General features: G+C 39.8%; 1 protein-coding gene across 1 annotated transcript in view; it reads right to left on the bottom strand.

Moving 5' to 3' along the window:
• Positions 1-19,465, bottom strand: part of STK32B (serine/threonine kinase 32B) — a 265,486-nt gene extending 246,021 nt beyond the window's left edge. The window contains exon 1 of the mRNA XM_077814640.1: positions 19,390-19,465. Coding sequence (XP_077670766.1) covers positions 19,390-19,465 — 76 coding nt within the window. The remainder of the gene's footprint in view (positions 1-19,389) is intronic.
• Positions 19,466-20,239: the final 774 nt, after the last annotated feature.

Raw genomic sequence — 20,239 nt, 5'->3', positions numbered from 1 at the left:
AGTCTGTCCCAGCTGCAGTAAGCCAGCTGGTCAATAAAACAGGGGTCTACCCCTTTAGTGGACAGTATGTGCTAAAAGGGACAGAAATATGGAGACTAGAAAGTGTTCACCTAAGACAAGAATGGCTCTGTAATGTAACTACTGTGATCTGAGCTGCAGGAACATACATGGTGGATAACATGCTCTACCTGTTATCGCTTGGGCCAATTCTAAATACCAATCAATGGTGTGTGCACAAGCAAGGTAAAATTTCCTTGACAAAAACTTTGGATTAAAAGCAGCAGTTGAGACAACCCAACAGGAGAAGTGACAAGAGGAATCCAAAATAACTGCTAATAGTGAATACTATTACAGAGGGAAAATACAGGTTGGTGTAATTTCCAAATGACAATATAACATAAGCCAAAAAGGGACCAGTAGGTTCAAAAAGATACAGGTGTATAAGTGAGTTAATGCTGTTCATAACTATGAGTCCTCAGATTCTAGAGCAAAATTGTACCTAGCTGACTGAAGATACAAAAGAGAGTCTGGTTTCTAAGCCACAGCTCTGAGTACAGGGCTGTGCAGAGCTGCACCATCCCAGAAGGTACACAAGAAAGATCATTCTCTGCTGCTGCTCCCCATGCATGATGGAGTGCAACCTGACCCAGCCAGAGGCAGTAGGGTGAGGAAGGCACCAGGGTCCCTGAGCATGAGCGCAAGTCCTTTACATGGATTGCTGTGGCCTCCTATGGATCATGTGGACAAGAACTGCACTTATTTTGCATAACCCTCTTTTCATTAAGCCTCCCTCCAAGTCAACTGTTCTGGAGCAATATCTGAGGAGTACCCTAAGGAGATTTCTTCCCTTTTAGCCTCCAATGGTTTTTCCTGCAGGAAAGCTGATCAAGTGTGCACTGCAGTTAGTTAGAAAGGGGATCATGCTTGATGTATGGGTTCTTGCTAATTTATAACACTTAATATTCAAGGGGAAAACATTTGTTTGGACTTCTTATATAGTCATTGTCTACATGCCACCAACAATCATGGAATTATTGAAAAACCACTATAATTACTGACTGGTTTCAGAGTAGCAGCCGTGTCAGTCTGTATCTGCAAAAAGAACAGGAGTACTTGTGGCACCTTAGAGACTAACAAATTTATTTGAGCATAAGCTTTCGTGGGCTACAGCCCATTTCATACCATGTGATCAGCAGGTAAGTATCTGGTCATTTCTGCTGTCAAAAAACCCCACAGAAATGTAGCAGCATGATTCATGGGTTCTAGAGATTAAAAGTTACATACCATAAATCTAGTCACCTGTCACAGGCCACCAGTGTAGACAGACCCACAATCTAGTACATCAAAATTCAGTAGGCTAATAGTATTTATGCAATGTCAAAATATTCAGGATAACTCCAGTTTAGTTTACCATGTTTAGGAGTTGTTGCTACTGATCTCATGGGTGTGTTTACATGCAAAAGAATATAACATTTAGGTAATCCATTTTACACAGTAAAAAGGCTATTTGTATATGGATAACTTGTTTGAGTGGAAAGTAATTGGAATGTAAGTTACAATCTGAATGACTCTGGCATACAGCCTTTCATAAAGTAGTAATTTATAAAAATCCATTATTGAAAACTCATAAGTGAGTGAATTTCAATTTTTTTAATTTTTTTATTTTCAATAAAAGTTTAATTAAAGATTCTTTTTTGCTGCATTGGAGAACTGTTCTGTTTTGATACAGGACAGTTTTAGTTCAAAAAAGCTATTAACCTAGTAGCAACATTGGAAATATCAGAAGTCACTGGAGAACAATGGAACCAATGTACAAGACCTTATCACAGACACAGAATAGCAGGCAAGCCTTTGTGAGTCTATGTGCTGTTCGGAACCCTTCTGAAGGGTAAACGTGCCATTGAAACCAAGTAGTAGAAAAGTTTCAGACTCTCTGTCCAAAATTTAAAATATCCTAAAGACCTTTCATAACCAAATACAGCTCCATTAGTTGAGTCAAAAGGGCTTCCAATGGATAAGGGTTAGAACTGGGTGGGAAACATCTTTTCCATCTGCAAAAGTTTGAGATTTCAAAAAGTGTTCCCATTCTGCTTTGGATGAAACTCAGACCTTATTAACTTCTTGTGAGAAAAACACAAAACAAGACCCTATTCCAGAGTAGCCCAGTGGTTAGAAAATTAACCTAGCAAGTGGAAGACCCAGGTTCATGTCCCTATCTGCTTTTCAGCAGGACTTGAGCCTGGGTTCCCTACATCCTAGGTGAGTGCTCTAACTAACAGGCTATTTGTGGGGTCAACAAGCTCAATCTCTTCTGCTGGAGCTGTTGCATTCTGTATAAATAAATAAATATTCATCGGGTCTGTAGCAGGCCGGTTTGTTCAGTCAGCAAGCCTAGCAGTCTGGATCTCTGACTGTAGTCTGTCAGTTTGTCCCAGCATGGTTTAGTTGGCTGGCAGGCATAGTTGTCTGGCTGCTGAGTCCAGTCCTTCTATCAGTCTGTAGAGGGGTGGTTTGGGTGGTCAGCTGGCCAGTTGGTCTGGCCCTCCAATTCTAGCCTTTCTGCTAGTTCAAGGTGACCCGCCCTCTGGATGAGGTTTTAGAAGCACTGGCCTCTTTGATGGTGGTAACCCCTAGCTCTGCCCTACTTGGGTAGCTCTAGGGTGGGTAGGGGAATCCAGGCCCTCCTTCTGCACCCGATCCTGGGCCAGGGACCTGAAAATGAGGTGGTGTGCACTGGCCTAAGGTCAACCAACCCACCTGCTCACCTTCCCCTGAGCCACTTCCTACCACCATTGCATCTCTGACTGGAGCATGGTCACTTAGCGTCTTTACTTCCAAACCCCCAGAGTTTAGGGCCAGTGCCTGCAGCCTTCTTGAACCCTTGCTCACAGTTCCCCCTCCCCCTTGGGCATCTAGGAATGCGGGGGCGGGAGACTCAGAGTTAGTTCCCCTCAATAGAAGCTGCCTCTCCTGTTGCTGCTGACTGGTGTTCCTCCAGGAAATGGTCTCTCTCTGCCCTCCTCTTTCCTCAAATGGGGCTGCTGGTTTTCTCCCCAGGAATATGCTTGGCAGTGCCTGAGGGGTGGGGCCTGCCTGGCCTAGTACTGCTCCAGCCCTTCCTCTGTCCCTGCTTTAGTGAGGGGTTTGTAAATGCCACAACAGGGTCAAAAAGAAAGAGAGTGATTCTAGAGCTTGGTGGTTAGGGCACTCACCTGGGAAGTGGAAGATGCAGGGGCTTGCAGCTGGGTTTCCCACTTTCCAAGTGAGTGCCCTAACCAACTGGCTATTCTGAACTGATGCCTTTGTTTCCTCTACCCCCATTCGGGATCTGAGAAACCTCTTTCAATGCAAATTTTGTGAAAACAGATACATTGCCACAAAACGTTTCAGTTCATATCCAAAGCCAAAGAGTTGTTATTTTCTGGTTCCAGTTAGGCTACCTCCCATTCCACTGTGGGATCAATTGATTTCATGATTTCCACCATTCAGTCTGCCATTTGGGATCAAAATCTTTTGAGAGCAAGGTTTCATTACCATCAAATCCAAACCCAAAAACTTGAACCATGAGCCCAATTTTAGTTGGGATCCCCAAACCACCACCTTGTCCCATCTTCTTTTGATAAGATATTTGGCGATCACAGCCATAATTCCCTTATCAGAAACTTGGAGACCTATTTTAAAATATGATTTTGAGATCTGATGAAAATTCTGTATCCTGTTAACTACACAACTGTATTGTGTGAGATGGATGTAATCTATTTAAGGATAACATTGGTACTTTTGGTCCTGATGAAGCAGGTAAATATCTAGATCACTGCAGAAAGTACATACAGTGACTACCCTTAAAATGCACCGGTTTTGACTTTGATCAAGTTACCTCACTTTTTCTAAGCTTCCCTGTACTTTCCTCTAGGGAATACAAATGCTGATATAAAACTTTTTCAGATGGCTTGCAATATTCTTAATCACATCAAATAGCACTGAAGTGGAGGAGACCAATCATAAAGTAAGGAGTTAGTAAATATGAGTAAGGACATAGGAATCTGGTACATATATCTATAGTTATGGCACTAGTAAGTCAGGAAGTGAAATAAGCAAGTTTTAAAGCAAAGCTAATATGGCATGACACAGGAGAAGTGAGTCAAAAGAAGGAGCAACAAGAATATGCACAGCTGGTTAATGAAGAATATCTATAACACAGCTTCTTCTTTTAATGACAGAAGTTATTAGCTGCACAGCACAGAGAGCAGTTCACAGAAGATAAAACTGTTCATTGCAGCATCGGGGGGGGGGGTAGTCTAAAATTTGAAGCACACATACAGTAATAGTAAACCCACTCAATCTAGTTCCTTATAATCATGGTAATGCAATATCAGACACAAGATGTTTAATTATAAATATTCAATAAATATGGGGCTCAATCCTGCAGTCCTCCAACCTGCACACAAATATATGTTGAAATCAGTGGGAGTATTGAGCATGCAAGAGCTCATATGCATATGCCAGATGTATATGGTTTATATTTATGGAACCTGGGGTAAAATCTTGACCCCATTTGAAATCAATGTCATTAACTTCAATGGGGACAGAATTTCACCCTGGATCATAGCCATGTTGAGATTCCACACTTTGTCATAATAAGAATAAGAGTACAGTAAAACCTCATTATGATGGCCCTTGCTTATGACACCCTCATGAAATAGTAGTAGGATTTCAACTATCCCCATATTTATTGGGTACACGACACCTCATGACAGAATGCAGAGATAAAATTTCTAGACCTCGTTAATGACTGCTTCTTGGAGCAGCTACTCCTAGAACCCACAAGGGAAGATGTAATTCTTGATTTAGTCCTAAGTGGAGCACAGGATCTGGTCCCAAAGGTGAATATAGCTGAACCGCTCAGTAGTAGCAGCCATAATGTAATTGAATTTTTATTTAACATCTTTGTAGGGGAGAAAATATCAAAGAAACCCACCACAGTAGCATATAACTTCAAAAAGGGGAACAAAAAAAACGAGGAAGCTAGTTAAATGGAAATTAAAAGGAATAGTCACAAGGGTGAAATGCCTACAAGCTGCATAGAAACTGTTTAAAAAAATCCATAATAGAGGCTCAAACTAAATTTATATCCCCAAACAATAAAAAAAAACAACAGTAAGAGGAACAAAAAATGCAACCATGGCTAAACAGAGTAAAAAGAGGTGGCTAGAGGCAAAAAGACATCCTTTTAAAACTGGAAATCAAATCCTATGGAGGAAAATAGAAAGGAGCATAAATTCTGGCAAGTCAAGTGTAAAAAGAAGAAGGCCAAAAATAATTTGAAGAGTAACAAGCAAAGCAGCAAAAATATTTAAGTACATCAGAAGCAGGAAGCCTGCCAAACAATCAGTAGGGCCATTGGATGATCAAGATACTAAAGGAGCATCTAAGGAATATAAGGCTGTTATGAAAAAGCTAAATGAATTATTTGCATCAGTCTTCACTAAAGCAGATGTGAGGGCCAAAATCATGACACTGTTACTTGATTTTTGTTTCAGTCCTTCAGGCAAAACTATACTTAAAATCAATGGAAGTTTTGGATGAGAGTGAATAATCAATCGTCTTCAGTGTTTTCCCTAATTTTGAAGAACTAGAATAAGAACAGTGAGAAAGTAGAAATAAATAAAAGCAACTGAAAATATTAATATATCCGACAAAAGAAAAGAGCTACCATGTGTGGATTTGAGTCAGATAACCAAAGTACTGTGCAGATTTGATAGGAAGTAATAAGAAAAAGCATATTAATATAGAGATAACAGGGAAAGTATCACAAATATATAAAGGTACAGTATATTTTAAGAATATGGGTTTCATAAAAGAAAATACTTCAGAGGCTTATTACATTTGACAGAACAAATAAAGCTCAAACATTAGTACTGGTGGGCTGCCACTGTCTCCAGTAAATGTTTTATAAGTATACTGTGGAGGGCAAGAAGAAAATGCCTGGGTATTAATTAGGAATAAATGAAAGCAAATTCTTCAGATTCTGCTGAATAAGTATATAAAAATAGGGTATGATATTCATAAAAGCAGTATGCGATTTTTGTGTTTAGAATAAAGCAGTGTGAGAGAGCGAATAGAAAGTGTAGACAGAGTGGAACAGATTTTGATTGTAGAGAGAATGGATCTTCCCTTATAGTTACAGAAGAAACTGAGCATCTGTGAGAAAATGATAAAAACTGATACATAAAATAAAGAGTGAAATAAAATTTCAGGACTATTTCTTTGGAATACACTGAAAATAAAGGTGCTAGAAAGAGTTTCTGAAAGATCAGAGAATTCCAGACTGGGAAGAGCAGCAAATACAAATTTCTGCATAACTGAACTAGTGGTATAAAAAAACAGGGGCATTGAACTATTTATCAATATCTCCTACAGATCTGAAAGCAGTTGCATTGGCAAAAAACAAGACTGTCCAAGTTTCTTACAGATTCTAGGCTACTCATTTGTATTGGTTGATTTATTTATGGAGATATTTATATTGGTGCCTTTTGCCAATACCCCTGGTACCTTACATCATTAAAATCCAATTACTAACCAGACTACAGCAAACTGCCTGTTAGTTACAAGGCCTTCTCCCTAACATTCCCTAATACCAAAATCAAGCCATAGATGAGCCAGACAAGTCTTACACCATCCACTGAAGGCTTCAAACATAGCCTCTGATGGATTAAGCAGATTCAAGATATATGGTCCTACCATTGAGAACACTGTGGCCAGCAGTGAAAAGTCTGAGCTGCAGAATCAACAGGGAAGGCAACTCAGCCAGTTTTACAGATCAAACCCAACACTGTGAATTGCACTTGGAAATAAATTGGAAGCCAGTGCAATCTCTGGAACACAAACATAATGATAGAATTGTAGGACTGGAAGGGACCTTGAGAGGTCGCCTACTTTAGTCTCTTGCACTCAAAGCATCATTAAGTATTAACTAGACCATCCCTGACAGCTGTTTGTCTAACCAGCTCTTAAAAATCTCCCATGATGGAGATTCCAAAACCTCCCTAGGCAATATATTCCAGTGCTTAACTACCCTGAGAGTTAGGAAGTTTTTCCTAATGTCCAGCCTAAACCACCCTTGCTGCAGTTTAAGCCCACTGCTTCTTGACCTATCCTCAGAGGTTAAAGAGAACAATTTTTCTCCCTCCTCTTTGTAACAGTTTTCAAGTACATAAAAAGTTACCATGTCCTCTCTCAGTCTTCTTTTCTTCAGACTAAACAAACCCAATTTTTTCAATCTTCCCTCATAGGTCACATTTTCTAGACCTTTAAGCATTTTTGTTGCTCTTCTCTGGATTTTTTCCAATTTGTCCACATGTTTCCTGAAATGTGACACCCAGAACCGGAAACAATACTCCAGCTGAGGACTAATCAGGATGGAGCAGAGCGGAAGAATTACATTTTGTGTCTTGTTTACAATACTCCTGCTCATACATCCTAGAAGGATATATGCTTTTTTGCAACAGTGTTACACTGCTGGCTCATATTTAGCTTGTAATCCACTATTACTCCCAGACTTCTTTCCGCAGTACTCCCTTCTAGGCAGTCATTTCCCATTTTGTATGTGTGCAGCTGACTGTTCCTTCCTAAGTGGAGTACTTTGCACTTGTCCTTATTGAATTTCATCCTATTTACTTCAGACCATTTCTCCAGTTTGTCCAGATCATTTTGAATTTTAATCCTATCCTCCAACGGACTCGCAACCTGTCATAAATATAAAGGGAAGGGTAAACCCCTTTGAAATCCCTCCTGGCCAGGGGAAAGCTCCTCTCACCTGTAAAGGGTTAAGAAGCTAAAGGTAACCTCGCTGGCACCTGACCAAAATGACCAATGAGGAGACAAGATACTTTCAAAAGCTGGGAGGAGGGAGAGAAACAAAGGGTCTGTGTGTCTGTCTATATGCTGGTTTTCTACCGGGGATAGACCAGGAATGGAGTCTTAGAACTTTTAGTAAGTAATCTAGCTAGGTACGTGTTAGATTATGATTTCTTTAAATGGCTGAGAAAAGAATTGTGCTGAATAGAATAACTATTTCTGTCTGTGTATCTTTTTTGTAACTTAAGGTTTTGCCTAGAGGGGTTCTCTATGTTTTTGAATCTAATTACCCTGTAAGATATCTACCATCCTGATTTTACAGGGGGGATTTCTTTATTTCTATTTACTTCTATTTTTATTAAAAGTCTTCTTGTAAGAAACTGAATGCTTTTTCATTGTTCTCAGATCCAAGGGTTTGGGTCTGTGGTCACCTACGCAAATTGGTGAGGCTTTTTATCCAACATTTCCCAGGAAAGGGGAGGTGCAAGTGTTGGGAAGATTGTTCATTGTTCTTAAGATCCAAGGGTCTGGGTATGTAGTCACCTAGGCAAATTGGTGAGGCTTTTTACCAAACCTTGTCCAGGAAGCGAGGTGCAAGGTTTTGGGAAGTATTTTGGGGGGAAGGACGCGTCCAAACAGCTCTTCCCCAGTAACCAGTATTAGTTTGGTGGTGGTAGCGGCCAGTCCAAGGACAACGGGTGGAATATTTTGTACCTTGGGGAAGTTTTGACCTAAGCTGGTAAAGATAAGCTTACAGGTCCCCACATCTGTACCCTAGAGTTCAGAGTGGGGGAGGAACCTTGACACAACCCCTCCTATCTTGGTATCATCCACAAACTTTACAAGTGTACTCTCTATGCCATTATCTAAATCATTGATGAAGATTTTGAACAGAACCAGACCCAAAACTGATCCCTGCCGGACAGCACTTGAAATGCCCTTCCAACTTGACTGTGAACCACTGATAATTACTTTCTGGGAACAGTTTTCCAACCAGTTATGCACCCACCTTATAGTAGCTCCATCTAGGTTGTATTTCCCTAGTTAGTTTATGAGAAGGTCATGTGAGACAGTAACAAAAGCCTTTCTAAAGTCAAGGTATACCACAGCAACTCCTTCCCCCACCCCATACACAAGGCTTGTTAGCTTGTCAAAGATAGCTATCAATTTGGTTTTACATGATTTGTTCTTGACAAATCCATGCTGACCGTTACTTATCACCTTATCATCTTCTAGGTGTTTGCAAATTGATTGATATTTGCTCAATTATCTTTCCAGATACTGAACTTAAACTGACTGGTCTGTAATTCCCCATGTTGTAGTGCCAATCTATAAAACAGGGAGGAAGTACATTTGCCCTTTTTTAGTCCTCTGGAATCTCTCCCATCTTCCAAGACTTTTTGAAGATAATCACTAATGGTTCAGATATCTCTTCAGTCAGCTCCTTGAGTATTCTAGGATGTATTTCATCAGGGTCTGGTGACTTGAAGACTTCTCACATGTCTAAGTAATTTTTAACCTTTTCTTTCCCTATTTTAGCCTCTTGATCCTACCTCATTTTCACTGGCATTCATTAAGTTACATGTCCAATTGCGACTAAACTTTTTGTTGAAAATAAACAAAAAGTCATTTAGTACTTCTGCCATTTCTACATTTTCTGTTATTGTATTTACCCCCTCATTGAGTAATGGGCCTGCCCGGTCCTTGGTCTTCCTCTTGCTTCTACGTATTTGTAGAATGTTTTCTTGTTAGCTTTTATGTCTCTTATGTCACTAGCTAGTTTAATCTTATTTTGTGCCTTTCTAATTTTGTCCCTACATACTTGTGTTATTTGTTTATATTCATCCTTTGTGATTTGACCTAGTTTCCACTTTTTGCAGCACTCTTGAGTTTTAGATCATTGGAGATCTCCTGGCTAAGCCAGGGTGGTCTCTTGACATAATGCCTAGCTTTCCTATGCAGTAGATAGTTTGCTCTTGTGCACTTAATAATGTCTCTGAAAAACTACCAACTCTCCTGAACTGTTTTTTCCTTTAGATTTGCTTCCCATGGAGTCTTACCTACCAACTTCCTGAGTTTGCTAAAGTCTGCCTTCTTGAAATCCACTGTCTTTATTGTGCTGTTTTTCTTCCTACCTACCATATGCCCCTGGGACACATGGCTAGAAAGGGTTAAACATCCTGCAAAATAAATAACCCTCAAAAGACATGTGGGGAGATAATGTTTGTGGTTTTGTGTATTTACTAATGTATGAGTAGGGTCCACAATATAATCAACAGTCACTGTCTATTCTGTATTCTGATAGTTCAGAGATCAAAAGAACATCCTCGCAGGTAAATTAATTGTAAACATGGGATAGCTCGGTATCTCTCTCTCTTTGAAATGTACTGTGAATGGTGGAGGAACAAGCAAATTGCCTTATGTTAATTCTATAGCTAAGTACTGGTGATGGACCTCCTTCAAAGTCATGCTAATTACCTTTTGTTCCCAGAGGAACTCCCAACTTTTCAAAGAGGACATGAAATTGTATAAAAGATCCTTGGATCCTGATTCTGTCATCGCAGATCTGCTTAGGCTTCATCTGGGGAAGTTTGAGTCACAAGACTGAGGTCCCAGTTATGCTGGTACGCCCTGAATATGAGATTTGGACATTGGATTATAACCTCTGAATTATTTCTGAAAGAACTCTTTGAAACTACAAAGCTCATCATCTCTGCTATGAATCTGAACCTCAATGAACTGAACTCAGGTCTGTATGTATATTGATCTTTTAGCCATACTCTCTCTCTCTCTTTTGCTTTTTAATAAATTTTAGTTTAGTTAATAAGAATTGGCTGTAGCGTGTATTTGAGTAAGACCTGGAATATTCAATAACCTGGGAGGTAATGTGTCCGATCCTTTGGGATTCATAGAACCTTTTCTTTTATATGATGAAATAAGATTTTCAGAAATCATCATCATTCTTGACTTAGGTACCTGGATGGAGGCCTGAAGCTGGATCACTTTAAGGGAACTGTGTTGTTTGGACTTCTGAGTAACCAGTAAGGTAACAAAGAAGCTTGTTTTATGCTGGCTTGGTAAATCTAAGTATTGGAATATCCACCAGTTTTATGGGGATTGTCTGCCCCATTCTTTGCAGTTCACCCTAATTGAGTGACCATAGCTGGCTCCCACTGGGACCTCAGTCACAGCCCGTAATCCATAATTGCCATTGTGCTACATGATTTGGTCCTGTTTTTGTTCAAGAACTGTTAGTATCTTCAGAAACACTGTGCAAAACACAGCCCTGTTTACAAACTGAGTGAGTTACAGTTGGGACAAACATGAAGAGACCTATAGAAAAGTGCTACTCTGCCCCACCAGCCTTATAAACTTTGTACACTATGTTGAGGTAGAGAGGACAGTGCTGGGCTAGTGGCTGAGCTTCACAGAAGACGCACGTCTTTCAGAGTGATGTGATTGAGGGCCAGTGTTCAGGATGGGAGAACTAGGATTGGGGGCAGTTTCAAGCATAGATAGCACAGAAAAAGGCATGGAGAGGACAGTACTAGTGGGAAACACAGAGCTGCATGAGAATCATATCACTGATAGCGTGAGTGGACATGGTAGGAAACAATAAAATCATATCCAAGATATAGGCAAAGAAGTAGCCAAAAGATAAGGATGAGACGTTTGAGCTGGCTCCAGTGGGCAGGTGTTCTGAGAAAGAATGTTACAGGGCCTGACTGGGTCAGGCAGATACATTTAGCAACTGCTTTTTGGACAGACTGGAGGGGTTCACAATGCGGGAATTAAAACCAGAGAAGGTTACACTAGTCAGAGTGGGAGCTGACTAGAATGCTGAACAAATCTTTTGGCAATTGAGAGAGAAAAGGATGGGTACATTTTGGACAAAACAAATGGAGGAAAGTTAACATTTGCTAACAGTTGCCACACTAGGTTATCTGAGAGATACCAGAATATATCTCTATGCTGAGAACACTTCACCTTTGTGTGGAAGCTATTGGCAAGCGTTGACTGTCTAATGGTGACCAATGTAGAACAGCAGGTTTTCCTGACTTGATGAAGTCCTGCAAACAGGCTATGGTCGACAACTTTTTGTTTTTGCCAGATATCTGCAAAGCAAGACTATGAAAGGAAAAGGTTGGCAGTACTAAAACAAACAAAAAAAAAAAACCCCACAACACCACCTCTTGCTTACTGCTCAAGGAACTAATGCCATGATTATTTTCCTGGCCAAAATTTCTGATTTCTGAAGGTAAAACTTCGGGAATTTTACCAGCTGACAACAATTTTCTTGACCAAGAGATTAAGCTGGACTAGAACCTTACCACTGCATGTGCTGACATGTCAGAGGGGAAAGAAAAGGAAACTATTGGACATGGGCAAACCCAAGTGCAGTGTTAGTTTTGCAATATCAAAACCTCACTTATAATTCATATAAATATAATCTTATCTGAACCAGTCCTAATTTGGTTCCAGCTTTGGCCAAACAACTGAAGATCAACCTAAAACTCAACTTTATTCCATGACAGAAAATGCCAGGCTTCTCCTCTCACCTGCACCTACTGGCAGCAAACGTAAAGCATGCACAGAATTCTTGTGTGTGTGTGAAGTAGTTTCCTTGTGCTGAGTGGATACTTCGACACATATTGAAGTTGATATTGTCCTTGGAAATGGTTAGTGTACTGGAGACTAAATTCCACTGACAAAGACAGCTTTATCCTTCTTTACAGGAAGGGGAGGATGAAATCAGTACACATTACCCTATTCTGCTTACAAAGCAACTAATCTGCATTTATTATATATGCAAAACTAATTGGAGTCAATGGGGTTTCAGCCTAAAAAAGCAGTGGCAGACTACAGGCCCAAGATTTACTTAAGGAAATATGTTCATTGCCCCGATAAGGGTCTTTCTGAGGGATAATAGTCTTTAAACTACTTTCTGCTGTTGGAAGGGAACGGATATATATAGTTTTCCCTAGTGACTAGAGGACTGGACTGGGATTCAGGAGACCTGCATTCTATCTTTGGCTCTACCATCAGCCTGCTGGATGACATTAGACAAGTCACTTCACCTCTGTGGCTCAGTTTCCCCATCCGTGAAGTGGGAATGATGCTTACCTCCTTTGAGATCTACTGATGAGAAGTCTATGGGAGAGCTGGGTATTATTATATGCACACAGTTTAGGGGAAAAAAAGGCCCCAGAACTGCAAAGACTTTTACCTGTGCCTAGCTGTGCACTGTGTGTGATCCAACTGAAGTCAGTGGGGCTGCTTACAGTACACAAAAGTTAAGCCTGTGCGCAAGGCTTCTCAGGACTGGGACCTACCTTGGTATCTTCGGGTTAGGTTATAATATCTGCCAGTTTGCCACTTTCCCCCTTCCTATTAACATTACCTCAGTCTTCTTGTAGTTAAGCTTGAAGTCTTCCATTCAGGATCCAATTTCCACCTTTTGTCTCTTGTACTACACTTCAACTGTAAGCTTCTTAGGAAAGTGACCGTTTTTTAGTTCTGTTTTTGTCAGCCCCTACCATAACAGGATTCTGGTCCTCCACTGGGGCTGCTAAGCACTATAGTAACACAAATAATAAATAATAATGAAATCGCTGCTAAGGGCTGATACATAAGTAGAAAAGATAATTATATAAATCAGCATAGCCAGAAGTGAAAAAATGTTAATAGCTTCTTACTTTTATATTTGATCTCTGCAGTAGCTTGATATTGAGCACAGGTGGAACAGCTTTAAAAAAAATCTATATTTAATTTATTTTATTTTAAAAAATAAGATAAAGAAAAATGGATTTGGAGCAACTGTATAGGTTAAAATGGGGGAGGGGTTTATCCCTATCCAAAGACAAGTGCTAGTGGGGAGTAAGAATACTCTTCTTCTAAAGAAGAAAATAAAGTGGATTGTAATCACCAAGATTTGAATTACATAATAAAATATAAGTCAGAGCTAAGGGTAATCCCCATTCTGAATTCATTACTTTCATCTGGAGCTATTATAATTTATCTTGTCCATACTGTATGTATTAACACTAATAGTTAATTTTATTGACTCATTTTACTGTAACTGTTCTTTTAAAGTTATGGGCTAACATGCAAGGTTGCTCTGAAACAGATTTTTGGCCCTAAATTGGAACAGCTTCTTTGCAGTTGTTATGTGGATCTTTCAGACATTATCAATTATAGTCATGTGGCAACAGGCTGATAGCAGCTATCTGATCATTGGCAAGAAGTTAGACACTGCATATTCTGTTTTGCATCAGATTCATTCCGATCTTTACCCATTGCTCCAAATTGCAACCTCACATGTCAGTTTTGCCTATTCACTTTTAAATACCTCCAACTTCTGCCATACCTTAGCTGTTATTTACCACCCTGAACCCCCTCAAATCCATGCTAATCCAGACATTTTTCTTCATTAGTATTTCTTCATATACTTTATGTATTCATCACAAGCTGTCAGTCTGGTGAGCTAGTCACTTAATTGTCAGTTTCTCTGCATTCTACTGGCAACTTCAAAACCTTCCTTTAAAATGAGGGTCTTCCATGAAGCTTTTCCAAGGATGACATACAAGCCCGAATACTTAAAAATAGCATTTAGAATTTGGATGAATAGATCATGCATTCCTTGCGCGTGCGCACGTGCACACAGACACCCCCCTCGTTTCAACTGCTTTGGTCCATTATGTGATTTCTACAGTAATAATGCAGAAAAGGCAGAGGTATTCAACAAATATTTCAGTTTTGTTTTGGGGAAAGAAAAAGATGATGTAGTCATATCATATGATAAACTCTTTCCATTTCACTAGTGTCACAAGAGGATGTTAAAGAGCAGCTACAGAAGTGAGATATTTTTAAATCAGCAGGGCTAGATAACTTACACCCAAGAGTTTTAAAAGAGCTGACTGATTTTCAATAAGTATTGGAACACTGAGGAAGTTCCAGAAGACTGGAAGAAAGCTAACATTGTGGCAATATTTCAAAATGGTAAATCAGATACCCAGCTAATTATAAGCCTGTCAGTCTGACACTGAATGTGGGAAAGATAAGGGAGTGGCTGATAAGGGACTTTGATTAATAAAAGTTAAGAGAGGGTAAGGCAATTTATGCCAATCAGCATGGGTTTATGAAAAACAGATCCTGTCAAGCTAACTCGATATCCTTTCTTGATGAGACTGGAAGTTTGGTTGAGAAAAGTAATAATGCTGATGTATAATATACATAGATTTCTGTAAGGTGTTTGACTTGGTACCTCATGACATTTAAATTTAAAACTAGACTAAAATAAACATGGCACATATTACATAGATTTAAAGCTGGATAATTGATAGGTCTCAAAATGTAACTGTAAACAGAGAATCATCAAAAGTGGGTGTGTTTCTAGTGGGGTCCTGCAAGGATTGGTTCTTGGTCCTACACTATTTAACATTATCATCAATGACCGGGAAGAAAACATAAAATCATCCTGTATAAAGTCTGGAGGTGACACAAAAATTGGAGGTGTGGTAAATAATGAAGAGGACAGGTCAGTGATACAGAGCAATCTGGAATGCTTAGTATAGTGGGTACAAACAAACAATGTGTTTTAATATGGTTAAATGTAAATACATACATGTACACACAAAAATGTAGGCCATACTTACAAGATGAGAGACTCTACCCTCAGAAGCAGTAACTCTGAAAAAGATTTGGGGGTCAGGATTGATAATCATCTGAACATGAGCTCCCAGTGCAAAATAGCTAATATAATCCTTGGATGCACACCAGGGGAATCCCGAGTAAGAATAGTGGGGTTATATTACCTCTGTATTTGGCACTGTTGTGACCACTGCTCGAATACTGTGTCCAGTTCTGGGTGTCCACAACTCAAAAAAGATGTTGATTAATAATTAGCTTAATAATTAGCTCTTTATTTAGCTTAAATAGCTTAAGGGGTTAACTAGATCTCGGTCTACAAGTACCTACATGGGGAACAAATATTTAATAATGGGCTCTTCAGTCTAGCAGAGAAAAGTGTAACACAATCCCTAATGGCTGGAAGTTGAAGCTAGACAAATTCAGAGTGCAAATAGAGTGCACATTTTTAACAGGGAGGATAATCAAAAACTGGAATAATTTATAAAGAGTTGGGGTGGATTCTCCCTCACTGGCAATTTGTAAATCAAGACTGGATGTTTTTTTAAAGATACTCTCTAAGAATTATTTTTGGGAGGTTCTATGGCCTGAGGTATAAATAGGTCAAACTAGAGGATTACAATGGTCCCTTCTGGTCTTGGAATCTATAAATGTGTAAGATTATGATTGTGAAAGAAATGCAGCAGTAAGCCTATGGTCTTTGTTTTCAGCATAATTGGAGGCATTGCCACTGACTCAGGCCTTGATTTAGAAAAGTCAGTTGGACTTTAGCAGATGCTTAAGTGCTGTACTGAATTAAGAACTCACTGTATAGCCCTTAGCCAGGTCATTAACGTTACCATGCCCCATTTCTATTACACCAGATTACAATTATATTGTGCAATAATATACAGTAATATTGACCAGCCTTACAGGGATTTTGTGAATCTCAATGTTTTTAAAGAGCTTTGAACACCTCAAATTAAAGTTGCTATATAATACAAGTTTACTATGGATGTACTGTCTCTTATTGTAAAAACATACATGTGGTTTATTTGAACAATTTAGCAAAATTTCTTCTAAAACTCATTTCACAGTGATGTTGAAAGGCTAAGCCATTACTATCCCAAACACAGACATAGGTGGAGATAATTTTGAAGGGGTAAATTCTACTGTTGGATTAGACCTGGGAATGGAGCCTCACAATCAAACTCAATTCTCCTTTGAGGGAGAGGGGGATTGGTGACTATGACGACTGAATTGCCCAGGCTTTACCAGGCAATAGTGTGGTGCCTGTTGTCTCCATGCAGTTTCACAGTGACCCATCGAGAAGGCTTTAGTTGTAAGGGATCCATTAGGTTATATCTGTTTACATTAACAAAATGATAGTATAAGACAATTTAATGCCTAGGTTTTTATATCATATCCATCACTATGATGTGTGTGAGTGCCATCTGAGTGCCCACCACATGGAGAAACCAGCAACACCATGTCCAATACATTGAATCATTTTGTTCCAGTTAGGCCCTCAAATACGCATATACAACTCCCATTCATTTTGATTATACCTGTACTGATCAGTATTGTTATTATCAGGCAAAATTAGCCCATCTCGAACAGTGAAGCTACCCTCGGTTGTTACTATATTTTTTCCTGTTCGTATTTCATTTTCAGCACTCTGCAGAGCACAGACTCTGTTAGGTAAACAGTGACACACTTGGACCTGGTGATACTATGAAGTACAAAGGGTTTTGTGCTCCTAAATCACCTACCGGGGGTAGCCATGTTAGTCTGTATTAACAAAAAACAACAAGGAGTCCGGTGGCACTTTAAAGTCTGTTGGTCTTTAAGGTGCCACCGGACTCCTCCTTGTTTTTTTCTAAATCACTTAGGCACTTTGGAAAATCCCACCTTAAATGCTTATTTATAACTCAGCAATGCCATTATATACTGCCATTATATAAATAACAGAAACACTGTTTCTAATAAAATAAGCTAGCATTTCAATATAAATGAACTCTTCTGAACTGGAAGTCTGTTGTAAACATACTACTTTAAAAGCAAACATGAAGTTGATGTTAGAAGCTTCCAGAATTTATAAAAGCAAAGAATAAATAATAATTTGATAGACATCTTAGTACATTATACGAAATATGATTTTAGCATAATTACTAATAACTGCACAATGGAAATGGTTTTCTGTAGGAAAAGGACAAAGTGGCATGAAGTTGTCTTCATAGAATTCACAGCTGAAGTGTGTTTATTTGCACTGATGACTGAGGCTTCATTGCAAAAAGTGATGTGTTACATTGAGACAAGCTAACTGGAGGTAGCTCTCCTGATGTAAAATCCTAGTGAAGACAAAGAACAGGTAGTTTTTACTTTGATGTAGCTACTGGAGGTCAACACAATGCCTTCCAGCTGGAGTCTGTCTCATCTAGCTACATGGACTTAGACTACCTGTGCCTTGTCTCCAGTAGGATTTTACATCAAGAGAGCTATCTTGATGTACGCACACCACTGTTGCAATGAAGACATAGCCTGAGTGACCCTTGCTGAATTACTCAATTTTGCTCCGATGCTGAACAATCAAAAATATCAATCCACAAAACAGAGTCACCTACAAAATAAGCTGTCATGTATTTCGTAAAAGTAATGAGGTCTTATTATTATGATCTCTCATCTCAGTACTCTGCTATTAAATCTTTGCTGAGAAGTAGGGAGCAACAACTGGGTTTTGTGTCTGAAATGAGAATTGATGAGGATCTGCTTTTTAAAATACTTTAAATTTTCCACAATTCCTCTATACTGACAGAACAATAAAAATGTCTTAAGTGTCTTCAGAAGATCATATTACTGGAGAGTTTTGAAAGATGTATTGCAGACACATTACAAATAAACTAAGGCAGTGCAATGTAATCTGTTGTGCCATAACATCCCTTGAATAAAATCTATATCTTTTAATGAGTTTAGAACTATTGGGAAATGAACATGTTCAAAATTCAGTATGAACTCTCCATATATACAAAAATAGCTAGCACAGATATATATTCCATCAAAAGCATTACCAGTGATGACATACTTAAAAGTACAACATAATTCTCTCTACTTCAGAAAGCTAAGGTGGTTGAATTCAAGCAGTTGCAAAATTTTAATTAAACATTGTTTTTAAGAGAAATATACATAAATTTAATATATAAGTATTAAAGAACCATCATACTTAATAAAAGCTCTTCTACTAGTTCAAAGCACTTCTTTAAATATAGAATATAGCGTGCAGGATTATCTGTGAGAGTGTGAAATCTCCAAGTAACATAGGAGACTCAAAGTTTCAAAAAGTAGGGGGGAAATGTATAATGTTGATGGGACCATGCATCACTATTTAAAATATGTAATAACAAGCTAATGCAAAGAATCAGTTGGACAGGAAAATAAAAAGAACCCCCCCCCCGCCCAATTCAAGTCAGAACTCCATTCACAAACATATGCAACTACATGTGGTGTGAATCCTGGTGGACAGTGTGAAATTGCGCAATTAGCTACATTAAGAGTGAACAATTAGTGCTACATAAAGATAGGATAGACACGATTTTTGTTTACTGAGTCCGTTTATTTATTGTAACCCAAGGACAATAAACCCCTAAGTGACCCAAACAAATCTTGGACTGGAGATTATTAAAAGGGAAGGGAGTGTTACCAAGCCCCTGAACCGCTAAGGATGATCATGTTGCTTTGAACCTAAGGATTTAATACAAATATTTGACACGTGAAATAGGGAGGAAAACACAACCTATGAGGCGAGATGGGAAGCAGCAATGAAAGGGCAGCTTGGTGAGAAGAGGGTGGGGTGGGGGCAAAATCTGAGGCCGGGGCAGCACAAGGGACAATGGACAGCTCCTTACTTACCATCTTCATTCTCATCAAACACGGGAGTTTTGTGGGAGTGATTGCCACCCATATTATTCCACAGCTTCTTCCACATCCCCAGCCACAATCTCCACAGGGGGAACGGCCAGCATCCCAAGGGGAGGAGGGGGCGAATTCCAGCCAAAGAAACCAGCCCAACTAGCGGTGAGGGGGGGGTTGATCGCACTTCCCAGCAGCGTCCCGGGCTCGCAGCCCTCCCTGACTCCCGCTAGCTCTGGAGCTAGGAGGGAATCTCCGCATCCCCTTCCATGCTCTCACGGCTTCAACCTCCCCTCCACGCCCAGGACGCTCTTCCGATCGCCGCTCCGAGGCGGGCTGCGGCTGCTCGGGGAATCCTCGGCGAGGTTAGAAATCATCCTTTGAAATGAAAGTGATCCATCTGCCTCTGACAGGAATTGCTGCTGCTACTTACTAACTTGATCCATATTTCATAGCAGACAGTCAGAGGAGGGGGGAGAGCTGAAGGGAGGGAAGGAGGGAGAGGGCGCAGGTCCTGCTGATGGTTGCCTTTGGTAAAAGGTAAAAGCTGGATCTACCTGGATCCTGCTGAGTTTGGTACCCAAGATCCCAAATTCTGCTGCCTAAAGTGAGGACATTATAGCCACTCCTATTGTTTCCGGACCCCCGTGCAGCCCAGCGCGTTAGAGCTACAAACACCAGGCTCTAGCACCAAGATCCTGCTAGTTCCAGCCAACTTTTGGCCCCACTCCCCCCAGTTCCACTGTCAAACAGAGAAAAGTAGACCCCCACCCCCCCCGCCCCGGTTATGGTATCGAAACCAGGACTCTGACGCAACGCGGTGCAACCTCGCTGCAAAAACTTGCCAAGT

This window comes from Eretmochelys imbricata, chromosome 4 (assembly GCF_965152235.1).
Source record: "Eretmochelys imbricata isolate rEreImb1 chromosome 4, rEreImb1.hap1, whole genome shotgun sequence".
Lineage (NCBI taxonomy): Eukaryota > Metazoa > Chordata > Testudines > Cheloniidae > Eretmochelys > Eretmochelys imbricata.
Note: the sequence above shows the minus strand (reverse complement) of the source record. Positions and strands in the feature narration are given on the sequence as shown.